At 43.9% G+C, this 16,304-nt stretch overlaps 2 protein-coding genes across 4 annotated transcripts in view; one reads left to right on the forward strand and one right to left on the reverse strand.

Annotated features, from left to right (window-relative positions):
• Positions 1-420: 420 nt before the first annotated feature.
• NDUFAF1 (NADH:ubiquinone oxidoreductase complex assembly factor 1) lies at positions 421-5,802 on the reverse strand. Of its 3 annotated transcripts, none has more exons than XM_068683879.1 (5): positions 5,699-5,802; positions 4,609-5,230; positions 2,624-2,809; positions 2,391-2,465; positions 421-850 (listed from the first exon to the last, which is right to left on the reverse strand). In XM_068683879.1, the coding sequence occupies exons 2-5, from the start codon at positions 5,116-5,118 to the stop codon at positions 710-712; spliced, it is 912 nt and encodes a 303-aa protein (XP_068539980.1). In that variant the 5' UTR covers positions 5,119-5,230; positions 5,699-5,802; the 3' UTR covers positions 421-709. The 3 variants fall into 3 exon arrangements, with proteins under 3 accessions (XP_068539980.1, XP_068539979.1, XP_068539982.1); XM_068683878.1 differs by lacking the exon at positions 5,699-5,802 and adding an exon at positions 5,415-5,679; XM_068683881.1 differs by lacking the exons at positions 2,391-2,465; positions 5,699-5,802 and adding an exon at positions 5,415-5,680.
• The window catches only part of RTF1 (RTF1 homolog, Paf1/RNA polymerase II complex component), a 30,833-nt gene continuing 20,258 nt past the window's right edge, over positions 5,730-16,304 (forward strand). Inside the window, 3 exon segments of the mRNA XM_068683856.1 lie at positions 5,730-5,868; positions 5,871-5,959; positions 8,216-8,326. Coding sequence (XP_068539957.1) covers positions 5,745-5,868; positions 5,871-5,959; positions 8,216-8,326 — 324 coding nt within the window. The 5' untranslated portion in view covers positions 5,730-5,744.

Below are 16,304 nucleotides of genomic sequence, written 5' to 3' on the forward strand. Positions count from 1 at the left end.
GCTAATTAAGCTAAGGTATGAGTTTGCAGGCAACAAACACTAACAGGGACTTCCCCTCAAACCACCATTGAAGTTTTCAGTGTTGTAGAGCTAAAGGCATAAGGCTATCATCAACAGCTCTAAAATAAGAGCTAAATCCAGTTCATAGCTACTCTTTCAATCTTGGCAGCGGTAGCAGCTTTTTCTTTTTTTAGTTATTCACAGGAGCCAAAAGCTAAAGGTTGAAATACTTTTGGTCCTGCTCTCTGTAAGTTTCAGACTGCACCATCCTTTAACCACTGTCCTTCACTGTATTAATTCCCAGCATAGTTTCTCCAGTTTAAAATTATACAGTTGTAATAAAACTAGACAGTTGTAAAATACTTGGGTCTATAAAAAATGCACTATAAAATGAAATTGCTGTGTACTGAGAAACAACAATGCATTCATGACATTTTTATTTCTGTGAAGGTCAGAACAGAAGTCAAAACTCAGCCAGTCAATATTTACTACTTTGTAACCATGTATTGTAGCTCCCCTTGGGCTGTGTAGGTGCAGTCTCATGAACTCTGCATTTGGCAGCTGAAAGACACCAACAGTTTGCTACAGTCAATGCTTTGTGCACTTTTTAATGTTTCAATAGAACCTTCAAGTTGTTAGAAACCACACCTGAAGTATTCTATAAAAATTAACTAGGCAGCTGAAGAATGTTCCAAAGGACGTGAGCCGTTCAAATTTGAGGGTTCCTATCATATATTTCATAGGCGAATTCTTCTGTATGCGCTCTATCGTTTATCAGGCCAATAAAATCAATTTCCAGCTGGAATGGACCATTTACTTTATCTCCCAGGGTGAATCCAAGGGTACTAACCTAGAAGATACACATATTAGAGTACTGGTTAAAATAACATTACAATTTAACAGTTATCTGCTACTTGCAACTTTTACAGTTTGCAGCCATTCACTTCAGTATTTGCTTGAAATGCAGCAGTAATTCTTAAGCTGTGAGGGCTTTACCTATCACATTTTCAATACAGACTCCCAAGAGGAAGCTATTTCACATTTGCTTTTCTACCACAATGTTGAACTGTGCATTACAAATGGTCTGAGCCTAGAGCAACACTGTGACTTTAATCTTTTAAGATTGCATAGTGCCTGTTTTGTCACAATTAGGTACACAAACATTTTCATCATGTCTGTTACAGTTCTAGTGTGAGCAGGAAATAAAACTAAATGTAACAAAAGAGGGAACTTTCATTCTAGAGCAAGTCATAGACTTGGCATAATGTGAAAGTGCACCAAAACAGAAATTTTAAAACATAAGAAGCTTTGTTGCTGAGTTTTATATTTCAGTAAGTGACCTAGACACATTTTCCCGTTTAAAATAATGTTCTTAAATAGAATACCCCTCGTTCCTTCCTCACTGCTACGCTAGTGAAAACAAGCAACCATCACCACTATTTTATTCCAACTGTATTAGTAAACTCCATAAAATCCCTGGGGCTCAGGGATGTTTCCCATTAGTCTATGCCTGAAAGCTTTCTCAGCTCTTGTATGTCACCAATCATCTTTCAGAGACTCCAGCATTATCACTTCTCAAAACAAGTTGGGTAACTAGTGGTGAGTCACCTATTAAGCTCTCAGTACCCCTAAACTCTGCTAAAAGTGCAGCTCTGATCTGTACTCATGGTTATAAGGACTGCTGTACATGCAGAAAAATAATGCCTGGGATGTGTCAGATTAAGGGTGAATAACCGTAGGCTGAGAATTGAGGATACACTGCAAACGCATGCTAAATAAGTAAAAGAGCAACGCTAAAGTGATTAAATGGATCACTTCATCACTCCTCTCAGATTGGTCTAGGGTTTCAACTACTTTATCTTCCCCAGAAGCAAGCTATAAAGTCAGGCCATTGACTTGCGGAGCCTGCAAAGGTTTTAAAGCTACATCTTTCTGGTGCATATCATTATGGATTATTAGAGGAGTCACCTAAACTGCGCTCTGAAGAATTAAGAATGTAAGCCCTAGATACATTGTCTATAAGTTTGCTTTTAATGTTTTTGGCAGTACTGTGCCGACTTGTACACTAGATTTCTCAGCCATCTCTTTGATCATTCCTCCAAAAAAATATTTTTGAACAGCCAAGTAAGTAGTGAGCTGTTTCTTGGTTATCTAAATATCTTAAAAATATCTTTGGAGCTACTTTGAAGTAAACTGACACTGTAATCACAAAGCAGGATAATTTAAATGAAAAGGGTAAGCACACAAGAATAATTAACTTATAACAGGAAGAGACCCCTCAATTTCAAATTCACTAAAATTAAATACCTCAAGGATTTCCAAATCATTTATAAATGACAAGTATTCATAGAAAGTAAATTTCAGACTGATTAAGCCTACAGAAAACTTGCCTTGTCTAACCAGATAGGGTGCTGGTTATCCTGGACTCTTCCTCGACTGGAGAGAAAGAATTTGGAGAATGGAATCTGACAGGAAAAAAAAAAAGAACAAAACCAACAAAAAACAGACTTCAGTGTCACTAGTATATAGAATAAAAACTTAGTAAATGAAGTCACACACTACATTTGGTTCCAGCACTGTTCAGGTCCTTACAAGTGGCACAGAGGAAAGTTCATGAGCTTACCCTTATTTCCTCCCAGTATGGCCCTCCTCGGGTGAACATGAAGTAGTTGTACAGATCGTCCTTGTGATGAGAGAAGTAAGGGTCTGTATAAATGTTTACCATCCAAGGTCTGCCATCACCACGGACACGTAAATGCAGACTGTTGAAGTTTGACCAGTCGTAATACTTCTTCCTAGCAAAAGATCCCTACAAATTATTAATAAACAGAATTATTCCTCCTTCAGACTTGAAGGGAAATTTCCATTACAAAGAACAGTGCTACTGCTTTGATCGCTGCCCTTGTTCTCGCTGTAAATACTATCTCCTGTGACACAGTGGAAATGAGGTTTCTCTTTCATCATACCAGGCACTGATCTCTGTGAACTTCCTTCAGCACTGTACGAGAGCCTGCAAAACCTACTATCGCCGCTCTGAAGACCCAAGCTAATTATAAATCACAGCCTCGTAGCTATCAGAAATTAGATCTCTTTCCTCGGACCAGATTCCCTACCAGGCACACACACAAATGCTACAATGGCAGATCAGGCCTGTAGTTCATTACGTTTAATATTCTGTGGTTGGTACCAGGCTACTCAGAGGAGGTTACAAGAAATTGCATATGTGGGATAATTTATCCCTGTGGTAACTTACTTCCCTTACTAAAGACTGACATGATCACTGAAAGCATTTATATGCTTTCCAACACTTTTTGTCATTAACTGTGCATAATGATCCAGACTACAAGCATATTGAATCCTCGAGTGCATTTTTTCCAAAGATCTTAGAAGCCTCAACGTTGTGATTTGCACATGAGCTGACCAAATAACCTTCAGAGAGTTACAGAGGTCGTTGGAGCCAGAGGGGGTTGCCAGGGCTATTCGTGACCAGAACTGCTCAAACCAAGTCAAAATTAGCACCAAGAAGTAAAGGTTTCCCCTTTACTTTACAGCACCACTACAGCTACCTATTAACCTTTCTTCTGCGAACTCATCTTGTAAGTCACAGGATCAGCAGATAATCAATTTATGGTTTTGCCAGTTTTGAGCGTTCTTACTTATATAAAGTGGAGCCTTTATATTTATGTTTTTACCATCTAACCTCAACCTGTATTATAAAGATGGACTGATGGACCCTTCACTACCTCAGAATTAGGAAATGAACGTTTGAACCACATTTGCACAAGTTTGTAGCACTCTTGGGAACTCTGGTAAGATTCAACCCCCTGTTCCATTCACCTGACCTGGTGTCACCAACGTAAGCAGTGTTCCTCTGCCTCTCATTTGCCCATTGATTTGGCTTGCTTAAGTCCTCTGCTATCCAAGTTGCAAATAACAGAACAGTCTAAAAAGGGATTTTTTTTTTAACACACCGACTCGAAGTGTTACTTTGCTTTTTGAAGATGTTTAAATATAAGAAATGAAAAAAGCAGTACCTATAGCAAGCACATCAATTTCTGGTTCCGATTTGCTCAATTTAGATCTATCAAATATTTGTCTCGCTTTTTCTGATACACAGTAGGAGTCAGGCCTTTAAAACAAACATTTCAAAGCATTATTTTCTGTACCTATAAGGAAAAAAACAATGAGCTTGTTCACCTAAACCAAGTTTGATGAATAGGCCAATCTAAAGCCCAGAAAATTTGCCCTTACAACACATTCAATTAACTTCCAATTTAGAGAGACTCATCTATTTTAATTGTACCAATTTTAGATCTAACGGTTCATTACAGATCCTTCACTCGTAAGGAGGCAGCAAACAGGGCTGTCTTAATGACGTCCTATTGTTCATTAGCAAATGATCAAACATATTGTTCCTTTTCTAAGAAAGGAGAACAAAATCTGAGTAAAAGTTACTGTCAAGTCAAAGGACAGAGCAGCAATCACATCTGAGAAGGAATGCCTAATATTCCTGAAGGCAATCAGTTACAACTGCAGTAAACCACAAATCACAGAAAAATGCTCTCTGATTAAATAACAGATGCTATGATAGCACGAAGCTGCACTTACCACTGGTGGTTTGGCTCTCATGCTACAATATCCACTGTATTTTGTCTCCCCATCGCGAGGTACTTCGGTATTGAGAGTTCCATACAGCAGAGCAGCCTGGTTATTCCTACCCAGTTTTAGGTAAACTTCACTTTTCCCTCCGATCTCTACATCAGAGGAAACAACCCATTTATTTATATCTTCCTGGCTCCGAAACTCCCACAACACTTTCGTCTGTTGCAACAGGTACTGATCAAACCCACGGCCTTCTGGTCCTCTTAAGTGATCTTTGGCCTCCTTCTTCAGCAAGCTCAGCTGAGTCTTTAAGGCATCGATGCCCTTCTTAAAATTGAAATCAACCTTTGGCCAAGACGGCGTTTTCTCAGGCTGTGACCCTGGCCTCCTGTAACTGCTGTACAATTTTGACGTGGGCTCAGCGAGGATTGCTCCAAGCAAGGGCTGCAGGACGTTGTGCCTGCAGCAGCGGCCACGCAAGCCAGCGCCGTTCAGCACCGTGACAGTCAGAGCCATCGCGGCAGGGCTGCGGGATGCGCCCCCAGCAAGGCAACGAGCGGGTCTGAAATCAGCTCATCAACGAAACCGGTATCCAGCGCTACCTGTAGCTACCGTAGCTTATCTTCACCTTCAGATGAAAAAGAGAAAAGCCAAAATTAGAGCTTTACAAGCGTGATACGTTCATTTTTAAACGAAGCTTTGAAAAAGAAATCTGCGCAGCACTGCCGGCCCGAGCAGCTGCAGCACACCGCTACCCCCTGACCCCCCGGCTCCCGGCAGGTCGCTCCTCTCCCTTCCCTTCCCTTCCCCACCTCCTGCTCCCCGCTCTCTATCGCGACAGCGGCCGACAGCGCAGAGCCCGTGCAGCCTCCCTGTGCTCCCGGCGCGGCCGCCTCACTCCTTCCGGGGCAGGCGGGGCGGGACCGGGGTCCCCCCGCGCTGTGCCCGGCGCTTCAGCCCCTCAGCCCCGCCACCGGCAGCGAGCCCCGAGCCGCGGGTCCCCCCCCGGCCTCTCCCTCAGCCGCAGGGCCCGGGACCGGCGGCGGAGCCCGCGGCGCTCCCCCCCCCTCCCTCTCCCTCCCCCTCCGCCCCTCACCTCCCCTCAGCCGCCCCTCCCCGCTTCCCGCCCCGGCGCGCTGCGCATGCGCCGTGCCCTTTGTGTCCCGGGCGGGCGGGCGGCGCGGGGCAGGCCGGGCCGCTCCAAGGGCCGCGCCGCCGCCGCCGCCGCCGCCGTTGGCGGGGAGGGAGGGCGGGCGGGAGGGGGGCAGCCGGCACCGCCATGGTGAAGAAGCGGAAAGGCCGCGTCCTCATCGACTCCGACACCGAGGACAGCGGCAGCGAGGAGAACCTGGACCAGGTGCGCGGGGAGGCCCGGGCCTGGGCCCTCCGGGCCGCGCGGGGCTCGGTGCCGCCATCTCCCCCCTCCCTCCTCCTCAGGGCCCCGGTGCGGGGGGGCCCCTCCGGCGCTGAGCGCAGCGGGGCCGGGCCCCGTGCTGCCGGGCGGGACCGGGGGGGGCCCCCGGAGGGCCGGGGAGGTGCCCGGGGGCCTCCCGGTGAGCCCCGGCCGTGCCTCAGGCTCCCCCCGCAGGCACCTCCCGGGGGCCCGGCACGGGGCTCGCCGCGCTGGGGCTGCAGGAGGAGGAGCCCCCCCCCCTCTGTGAGGAGAGTGCTCCCCCCCCCCCCCCCAGGGCTGCAGCTCTGGGCCGGGCAGGGGTTGGCGATGTGCTGCATGTGGTAAATGAGGGCGGCAGGGCTCGCAGGGCAGCGCCCGGGCTGTGCAGAAGTTTGTCTGGCTAACTGTGCCCGCACGGCTCGGGGGGTGTAATGCTGGGCCTGCGGGGCGTGCGGTGGGGGAGCTGGTGCTGTGTTGCGGAAAAGTAAAAGCAAAAAGCCACCCACAAGCACTCCAAAAGGTTTTTACAACTTGGAGCCTGAGAAAACTCAAGCTGTACACTCCATTAAACCAATACAGAAATACACACAGCAGAGCGTGCCCCTTGTGTCCCTCTAGGGTTGCCACCTTCCTGCCATGCTTGTGTTCGGTCTGAAAACACGAGGAGCTGAGCTAGCCCCAGAGTGGTGGTGGAATAGCTGCGTGGTTCTGCATCTGTTGTGTTATGTGCTGGAAGCATGCATCTGCTACCCTACCTGAGTTGTTTGTTTGTAGCCACTATAACAGATGTATGTGCAAGGATGGAGGCTGGGTAGCAGAGCAGTGATGTTCTTGCCGTGTGATTTCAGGAGGAGAGCATGCTGAGTGAGGCCCTTGTAGGTTAAATGTTTGACAGCTTCCCTTAGTGACCTGAGTGGGTTGAATCTAAAGGAGCAGGAGCCTTTCTCATGTAGTATGTTGGAAAAGAGAAAAAATGAGGGTAGAAAGAAACAAGGCAATTTGCTTGTAATAAAAGCAGTAAATATTGACACTGAGGTATCATGCAGGAAGGTAATCTGGGTTCAAGTATACTTGAAGACACTTGTGAGAGGGGAATTTCAGAAAGTTATTATAGAAAACATCAGGAACTTCCTAAGGAGAGCCATTTGTTGTTCTGTTGATGTTGCATGCCGTCTTCAGAAAACGGTTTGTAAAGTGCCATTAATAACTGAAGATTTCTTTGTTGGTAAGTAGCTTAGGCCATCAGTTTCTGCAATGTTTATGTTCTCATTTGAGGTACTAAATTCAAATCCCTCTGCTGTGGAGATAATCTTCCAGTTTTGAAACTAATGCAGACCAATCCAGTATTGTTTTCCCAAGACTGCAGAAGTTGGTGTGGCTCTATTTCTCCTCACAGTTAAGATTCATCAGCCCCAAAGCAATGTTTTTAAGACTAAATTATTTGTCATGGATTACGAAGACAGTAATGCAGCTTCAGAAATGATTGCTTTAAACTACTGCCTCCCTCTGTCATCTGAACAAGCTGTGAACAGCAGATGATGAGACTATTTGCAAGCCATTTAGCTCTTTCTGCTGGCCTGTGTTGCCTTTGAGGGTGATTCCCCTAGAGAACAGCTCTACTTAGTTTTTACAGCCTTTGAGCTTGGTGCCTGCTCTGTGTCTGTCCAAAGCTTTAAGTGCGTTCTGTGGCAAGTAGGAATGGTGAAAAGGAATTGAACGGTCTTACTAAATACATCAGCCATGATATCTTGGTGATACTCAAAGTATTTCCTTTGTAAGTGTATAGTTGCAAATGTCTTCTGAAAGAAAGAAAAGAACTGATCAAGTATTTATTGTACTAGACTCCTTAGTGGCATTTGGCTTTTTGGGTTAGTGCTACACAATGTAGTTTTCTTTTTAATTATAATCTAATAATGTGGTATATAAATACCAAAGGCCTGGAAGTAATTTGTTGTATCTTCTTTATATCAAGAAAGAGATGGCAGTAGCATTTTCTCTTTATGGCTTGTAATTTTAAAAATCCTTTCATAATATTCAGCTGTATTACGCAGAGTTTTGTGTATGTATTTATGAAACATGGTAGACTTTGTTCTCTAGGTGGTAGGGATAATTGTGTTACTGGGATGTGCTCAAATATCACAGAGAAGGTACGTATGCGTTGACCTGAAATGGTAAAACTAATAGCGATGTTTTAAAACAAACATGTTTTTTTCACACCAGGAGCTCTTGTCATTGGCCAAACGGAAACGCAGTGACTCTGAAGAAAAGGAGCCACCTGTGAGCAAGCCTACAGCATCTTCAGACTCTGAGACATCAGACAGTGATGATGAGGTGAGTAGGTTATGTTGACAGTGAACTTCCTATGGGTTATTTGTCTGAGTGTATCTATGTGATGGAAATATGGAAGATATGGATGTATCATACAGTATGTTTAGCTTGCTGATGTTATAAAGTGGGACGAGCTGTTGATTAAACTGATAGAGAACCATTTTGCTCAGAGGTTATGTACTCAAATTCTTCTTGGTTTCTTGTAATTAATAAGCTTAGAATTGTAACTGCACACGAAATAGTTGGTATGGCTGTAGAAAAGTTGACTGCCTGCTCGTAAGGTCTGAATCCTTATGAACCTGTGTTCGTAAGGTCTGAATGGTTTGGTGATCTGTCTGCTTAAAACTAGTGTTCTTCCTGTGTGAAGTTTGTGGTTGAAGTAATAATGAAGTTGCTGAACCTGGACTCTGAATTCAAGGGAGTGGGTTTTGGCTTTGGGAGAGAGCTTTCCTCCTCGGAGAGGAGGAGGGTAGGTGGGACTATTAAACGTTAGAACTTCTACTTTGCTACTTTGAGTAGCAAAAGCATATTGTGAAGTAGCTTGTCTGACCATTTGCACGTAGAACAGTGTGTTTTTATTGGCATTTCTGAAGAAAGTGAAGCAACTGAGAGTTTAGAATTACTTTTGTTTTAGGGTTTTCTCAACTTACTGCACAGGAGTGCATATCTGCTAGATCTGTTTTTATTATTTGGTCTTGGTGCTATGTTCTAGAGCTGGTTAAAAGCCTCTGTTTCCATCTATAAGCAAAAATTGAAATTGATGTGTTAAAACAGAGGATCTGACAAACTGGTCACATAGCTATTTGAATAAAAAGATCTTCTTGTAGTGTTGCAGAAAGCTTGCGAAGACATCTGTACTATGTAGAGGTCTCTTACTCCATTTGTTCTTAAAAACTTAGCTGTGCTGCTTCCCTCTGTTCCCTGATGCCACAGCAAGAGTTATTCATTGTGGCAACTCAAAGACGCACAGGGTTGGCCAACGATAAACTGTTAAACTGAAGAGAACTCAAGATTCTGGTGAGAATTCTTCCAATACATGTTAAGAACGCTCGCGTTCTAGTGCGTTCGGTAGTTTAGTATTCTTACTGAGGTGCTTCTGGAATAAATATAGTTTGAACTCTGTTTCAAGCACTTAGTTTTTAAAAGAGAGATAATAGCAACTGTTGTATCTAGTGTGTGCTTCAGACATAAGGGATGAGAAAATTATGAACAGACTATAGACATTACATGTGTTATTGGGTGACCGCTCAGCCTGAAGCTTTGTGTGTTCTGATCTGACAGCATGCTGTCTGGGGACCAACTTGTCTGGAAATGTAGACTTGAGTGTGGAGAGCACCTTGATTATGAACTCTTCTGTACTATGCTTATCTCTGAAAAGGGAGAGAATAAATAAATATATTTTTAGCATATATGAACTACAAATGAGGTCCAACTTTCCGTTAAATGTGGAGTATGGCAATGTGTGTCTTCATGAATGTGCTAGGAAAACGTGATTTTTGAAGTAAAATTTGACTTCAAAAAAAAACAAATCAAATTTTTATACCTGTGGACTTGCAGATGCAGGAGTATCTTTGTTGCAGGGTGTGCAATGGAAACTTTCTAATCTGTGTATCATTTCTTCCTGATGCTGTTCTCTTTGGCTTCTGTGTAGCAAGAGGGAAAGGTTTAGAGAAGAGGTAATTAGGACACTTGCTTCTATTCCTGTGCCTAAAATATGCATTTTGAACTGTTCCTTGTCATAGCAGGGTGAGACGGGCTGGGTTATGACAGTTTTTCTTCCAGCCACTCGGGTGTGTGCGTCCCTAGACTCAACTCCCCGCCTGGTGTTCCTGCATGAGTGACTTTGGTTTTGCTCAGTATTCTTGTGGTTGCTCTCAAGTTTGCTCAATCTCGGGTGTTAGGAGCAGGGGTCTAAAAGTTGAAACGGTTTTACTGGATTTCCTGTAAGATGAGGACTTGGAGGCAACAGCATGGAAATTGTTGCCCTCGGCAAATATGCTTAATCATGCATTTGCTTCCATGCAGGTATTGTAGTGTGTGCATCCTTTGTGGTTCCTGGCAAGCACAAAATGTTCTGGGATAAGCAGTATGTTGCACGTACAGGAAAGAAGTCTAAATCTCTGCTTCGGAAGCTAAACACTGTGTTTTGTTTTTCTGTAGGGAGGAAAGTTTGGGGGAACATAGTGTAGAGAGAGATGATGCATTTTTGGAATTACAGAACAAGAACTTGTACAAATTATGCCATGTATACAATGGTGCCCAAGGGATTTCATGAGACCTTTGTCACCATTGTGTTTTTAGTGCAAATGCACTTTTGTGAAATCTCACGGCCACGTCAGGTGTTCATGGTGCAGATACTGGGCTCTATAACATTTCAAAGACCTGTGTTGCGTGAATCAAATCACCTAGCCAAGGGACTGAAGGTGAGTTACAGTCAGCAAACTAGTAGGTGTGCACTGATCATCTCCTGGTGTCTGTGGAACACGCATGACCAAATTGACTGAACCACTGTTCAGACAACAGATGAGTAGCAATGACTGCAGGCCGTTGCAATAAGAAGTGCCACCTTCTCAAAGAGACATGGAGACAAACTGCTCCTTTATCTGTGGAGCAGCGTGTGACCATGACCACCCCAGGGCCCCCTGTCCCAACTCGTTAGCTTGCGATGAGTAACCAGTTTGGTGATAGCCAAACTGCTGCTGGGTCTACTGTGCTAGGGGCATGTGTGTCAGCAAGCTACCCTCATGGCATCTTGAAGACATTGTATGGATGGTATTCCTCAGTTGTGGTAGGCTAATTCTGGGTTCTTGCTCTTCTTTTTATCCCAGCAGTGTTGATCACAGTAAGAGGATCCTCTCTGTTGTGCAGCGAAGCCTGGATGACCGTTGAAACAGCTTTGCTAACATCAGTGTAGATTAGACAGAAAGCAGCAATACACTTTCTCCTGAAAGGTTTGTTGTTGGCAATGCTGGTATAAGACTGTGTTCTTACACACTCATTCTAACGTAGTGAAGGTTTGTCTGTGCCTTTTAACATCTGTAGGGTGACAGCAGAAGATACCTCTGGGACATGAAAAGTTAGATCACGAATGCTTTTTACTAGGTTGGAGTTTACTGATTATCTGGTTTTAGGCCTTTATTTGCAAATGTGCAGATTCAGGAGGAGGTGACATGGCTGAAGGTTTTCCAATAGCTATGGGACAGAGGAAACAGTGCCTAGAGTTTGTGCAGGCAGTAAGTCAGTCCTGAATAGCAGTCTGCCTGGAGGAGGCTTTGTGCCACTATTATTAGGAAAGGAGTTGAAAATTTAGATCTACTTTCTGCATTCAAGTTCAAGCACTTTGGTAAACCACAGATTAGCAGAAATCTACACGTATTCCTTCTGTTTTGGGGGCGTCTTTTGTGGGTTTATAGAGATTACTGTGCTAAATGTCTTCACTGTGTGCTTTTATTTCATAACACTGCTTAATTAGGCCTCCAAGACTGAGTGGGTTCTCTAGTCTGGTGGGGCCTTTGCCTTACGTACATTTTTCAAGCTTAAAGAATTTGAAGCAGTGTGTGTTTAATCTTCCTGTACACAAGTGTCCAGGCTGTGTGCTTTGTAATTTTGATTTCCTTGGAGACAGCTTTCTTTAGCTATTAACATGGAGAATAATAAAGCTTTCCTTAAAGAGGGAGTTGCTGCTGTTAGCATGCACACGCACACCCCAAAATGTGAAAGTGCAAATCTGGATCGTGCAGACTAATTGTATGGAGGCTAACATACGCACACAAGTAATGTAAACCAGCTGGGAACAAAATAGGTATAAAGTTTGGTCTGCAAGTAACTTCAAATCCCAAGCTAGTGAGGGAATAACTTCTGGGGGTGTGGATTACAGGGTATGAGAGTCTGCAAGAGCTCAGAGGTGGAGCAGGGTGCTCCAGATGCAGGCTCACATAGCTATTTGAATTGGATATGTGATTTTATTTATTTAATTTTCAGGGAAGGAACTTCTTCCTTTGTATCAAGAAAGCAACTTTTGCTGAAAACAATCCATTCATGAGGCACTGTCTCATATCTAGAGCAGTGATTAAGCTTTTTTTGGTCTGGATGATGGTAGCTTGGTGACAGCTATGCAAGGCATATGCTGGCCAAGTATTTTATGGCTGTCACCATCTCCAGCTGTTTGGTCCAGGCTTCTAAAATAAAACTTTGTGGGTTTTTACAGCTGGTAGCATCCCCAGGTTTGTTTTGATTACGTGTTATGTGTTTCTTCATTGGCATTTGGGACATCTCCACGCTGTTATTCAGTAGGTCTCCATGTTTCTCAATACATGGACATCTCAAAATAATTCTAGAGTAAATGTTAACTTGCAGCTTAATTTAAATTAAACCCATCATATGTATACTTTTTTTCTTAGTTACCTTTTTGTGAGTTGATTTGAGTGCTGTTCAGACAATAGGGGAGGACCAAGTGAGTTGTGACCCCTGAAACCTTCATTCAGCCAGTTCCTGGCAAAACCTCTTCTGTGACTTGAGAACATCTTTCCTCTACCTGCTTGTGTCTCCTTTTCCTTTTGGTGTTGACATCTCAAGTCTCCTCTCCCTGCCTAGCACAGCCCTTTAAGTTTCCTAATTGCTGGACTATTGTCATCATGGAGTCGTTTGGGGCCCCCTGAATGACAGGTGCAGACTGAAAGGCAAGAGAAGCAATGGGGGTTTTCTATTCACTTCTTGGTTTTCACAATAGTTGCAGAGAGCATTTTCTTCCTTGTAGTTCTTGGAATTCTCCAGAGATCTCTCCCTGCTTTGAGAAGCCCTGAAGACAGTAAAGCTGCTGTATCGTAAGGTCTCCGCTGCCTGCTGTTGTCTTCAGGCTGGAAATGCAGTGTGATGGCTTGCATGGAGGACTGCCTTTTTTTTTCCTCAGGTATTAATGGAGAAGAACAGATGAGAGTTTGTAAGCTGGGCTAACACTAGGTACTTTCCCACACATAAGCTGTTGTGTTGTCATGGCGTGTAAGTTTATCTGGCCTAGAAAGGAACATGTTGGTAAGGGATCTGTTTCATTTTGAAGTTAGGGCTTATAATTTGCTCTTTATAAAAGACGTATCCAGGAGGGAAAAATACAGCAAGGGCAGGCTGGTGACATCAGTTGTGCACCTCTGCTCAGTTGGATGTAAAAAGCAGGGAGAATACCTGCTTGCAAAAGAAAACTTCAGTGGATAATACATCTGGGTACTGTGTGAATAGAAGAGAATAGTGACTATCTGAGCAGCATCAGTAAAAACACTACCGCATTCAGGCTACTGTACTCAGAGCTCACTTTTTTTTCCCTCACCTCGATCTCATTTAATCTCCCTAGTGGAAACGTGTTCTAGGTTTGCTGAACTATAAATGATTTTCCTCAGTCATCTTGTGTAGTTGCTTTTGTAGAAGCTAACTACTAAATCTGGTGGATTTCTAATGGCATTTAGTTATTGGCAGTCCGTTCTGGGTACTGGGGCTTGACTTGGACAACTTGGGGAAATATGTGAGTGATGAGCACTGTGAACCTTTGAAGCAGGAGGAGAAACTGAAATGTTTCCTGGCTGCTTCCTGTGACTGAGCCATAATGTTCTGTTGTTGAGTTGTGCTATACAATAAGCAGAAAGCAATGTTACAGCACACTTCTGCCTGGGTTTACTGACTTGCTGCATCTGGAACCATGGAGGGTTCCAGCTGGTGGCCGTGGAGGCAGTGGTGACCAGAGGGGCTGTGCAAAGAGGCATGGCTGTGGACAGCATGTGAGGAGCGTTGACTGGCTCTACCTGATCAGAGCATGGAAGAAGGAGCCTGGAGAAGCTGCAGCAGAAGATAGATTTTTGGAAACTATGGTTACTGTTTGCTGTTTGAGATAGAGGGAAGAGAAGCAGAACAACCAAATGCTGCTGACTCTTAGCTGGGTGTGCATTTTTACTTGGTGTTACATGTGAACGTGTGGCTGCCTTTCTGATCTCTGCAGGTGTGCCTAGAGCATGAGGAAGGGGCTCAGGACTTTGGTTTGGGCTGCAAGCTGCCAAGGAGCTCATGGCTTTCCTGTATTGCTTTTTCTTCTTATTTCTTCCTCACACCCCCCGACCTGCTAAACTTTGCTATCTCTTCCTCTGATGTAAGAAGAAACTTGGTGTTGGCTAGTCCTATGCTGAATAACACTGAGTGGCCACTCAGTATCCAAATGACAACTGATGGTTCCCGAGTCTGCAGAGCAAACTGTGAGCCTAAAAGAGCCCTTGCACTGCGTATGTCCTGGTTTAGGTGACTTATTTGTCCTCAAGTTTTGATCAATCCTTCTTTTTGTCCTGTAGTGGTTGCAGGAATAACCAGGCATTCATGAAAGACTGGGTAGCTGAAAAGCCCCTGAAGTATGTGAGGCAGTTGAGGAAGAACTTGGCTTTATGGCAGCACTGAATCCGGCAGGTTTTGTGACTTGTTATTGTAACTTGAAAGATGTAGTTGTCACTTGCACAGCAAGTTAGTGTAATCTCCAGGGTCTAATAGAAACCAAAGTGAAAATTCCTAGGTGAGGACAGATTTCTTGATGTTGCTCAGAAGTTGACACCCAGTTTTCTCTTCAGTTCCATCTCTTAGGCTCTGAGGTCCCTCCACAAGCCTGCTTGTGAGTCGAAGGCTGAGAACAGCGCTCTGTAATGCGTGTATCTACAGTTATTAAACATTTTCTTAACTACTGAAGTCCTGCTGTTTCCATCTGATCTTAACTTCTTTAATCTCAGCATGACCTCTCAAGGTCTTGATGTAACTGTGCATATAATATGGCTTTCTCTGTTTTTATTTTTACTTGCTAAAGAGCAAACTATAAGTCAGTGTTGGAACACTAAAAAGTGACAGAGCTCTGGGAAAGAAGCACCTCTGCATCCCTTGTTCAGAGGGCTCTGCTCCTCCCTAGTGAATGCTCAGTCTCACTCTCTCACTCTTGTGTTTTCATCGGTCTGCTAGCAGTAGGTGAGCTGTTGAACTAATAGTCAAAATGCACTTATCCTAGTCCTAGGAGGTGATTCCATGATGTTGGGATCTGAGCATGTTTGCGTTGTGTACAGGCTTGGTCTTCATTGATTTACTTGGGCATGATTGACCAGGAGAATTATTGGCAATACTGGGGAAGCCAGGCAGCAGCACTGGAACACTGAACAAGTGAAACCTGAATATGGGAGCCAGTAAAGACTTAAACGTAAGCTCAGGCTGATATAAAGCTAGATGCTTTGTGAGCAGAGTTTCTCACCTGTCCTGTGGAGCATAATGGATTGGGGAACAGATTGCAATCAAAGGCTCACCACTAGGTAGCTCTGCTTTTACCGCAGAAAAGAGAACTGCTTGCTCTTTGGCAGATAAATTTGAATGCATGTCTGACACTTACAGGTGATGATGAAGTGAGCACTAATATGGACAGTACAAAGCCAGTTGTGAGTGTAATCAAAAGCTAGGAAATTCTACGGGTACTAAGAGATGAGGTGGTGGTTTCTGGCTGCTGGGTTGAGTTTTATTTGGAGAACCCCACTGTTCAAAACAATCTAAAGGTGGCGCCTCTTCAGAAAGTAGTAGTCAAAGGTGATGGAGCCTGAGGTTTGTATGCAACAGAGGTCAAATGTAAAAAATTTCTTTTAACTAAACTATTCTTCGGTGCAAGATTTCAGTTATGCCAAAGAATCTTTGCTTATTTGAATTAGGATTTTGTTTATAATTTTCTTGGGGGGAGGGTAGACTGCCTGCTTGAACAGGTGATGTGCATGAAGGGTGTGAGTAATATACAGGTATGAAGAAGATAACATTCAAAATAGATCACTTCAGAATAAATATCTTATCCCTGAAGAGGGAATCTAGGCTCCCCCTAGAAGAATTTCTAGAAGTAGTGAGGTGCAAAATATTGTAAAGCCTTAAAATCATGCATAAATAGTCGTTACTGCTTCTGTTCCCTTCTGGCTTTACCCAGGTGGTTAGGACAATG

The sequence above is a fragment of the Anas acuta genome, chromosome 5 (assembly GCF_963932015.1).
Source record: "Anas acuta chromosome 5, bAnaAcu1.1, whole genome shotgun sequence".
NCBI classification, from domain to species: domain Eukaryota; kingdom Metazoa; phylum Chordata; class Aves; order Anseriformes; family Anatidae; genus Anas; species Anas acuta.

Bases quoted from the DNA above. Each gene is read 5' to 3' on its own strand.
- NDUFAF1 (XM_068683879.1), bottom strand. From the start codon at position 5,118: ATGGCTCTGACTGTCACGGTGCTGAACGGCGCTGGCTTGCGTGGCCGC. The intron at 2,810-4,608 runs GTAAGTGCAGCT...AATAATTTGTAG, and splicing joins TGAGAGCCAAACCACCAGTG to GGATCTTTTGCTAGGAAGAA. The intron at 851-2,390 runs GCAAGTTTTCTG...TGTATCTTCTAG, and splicing joins ACCCTATCTGGTTAGACAAG to GTTAGTACCCTTGGATTCAC.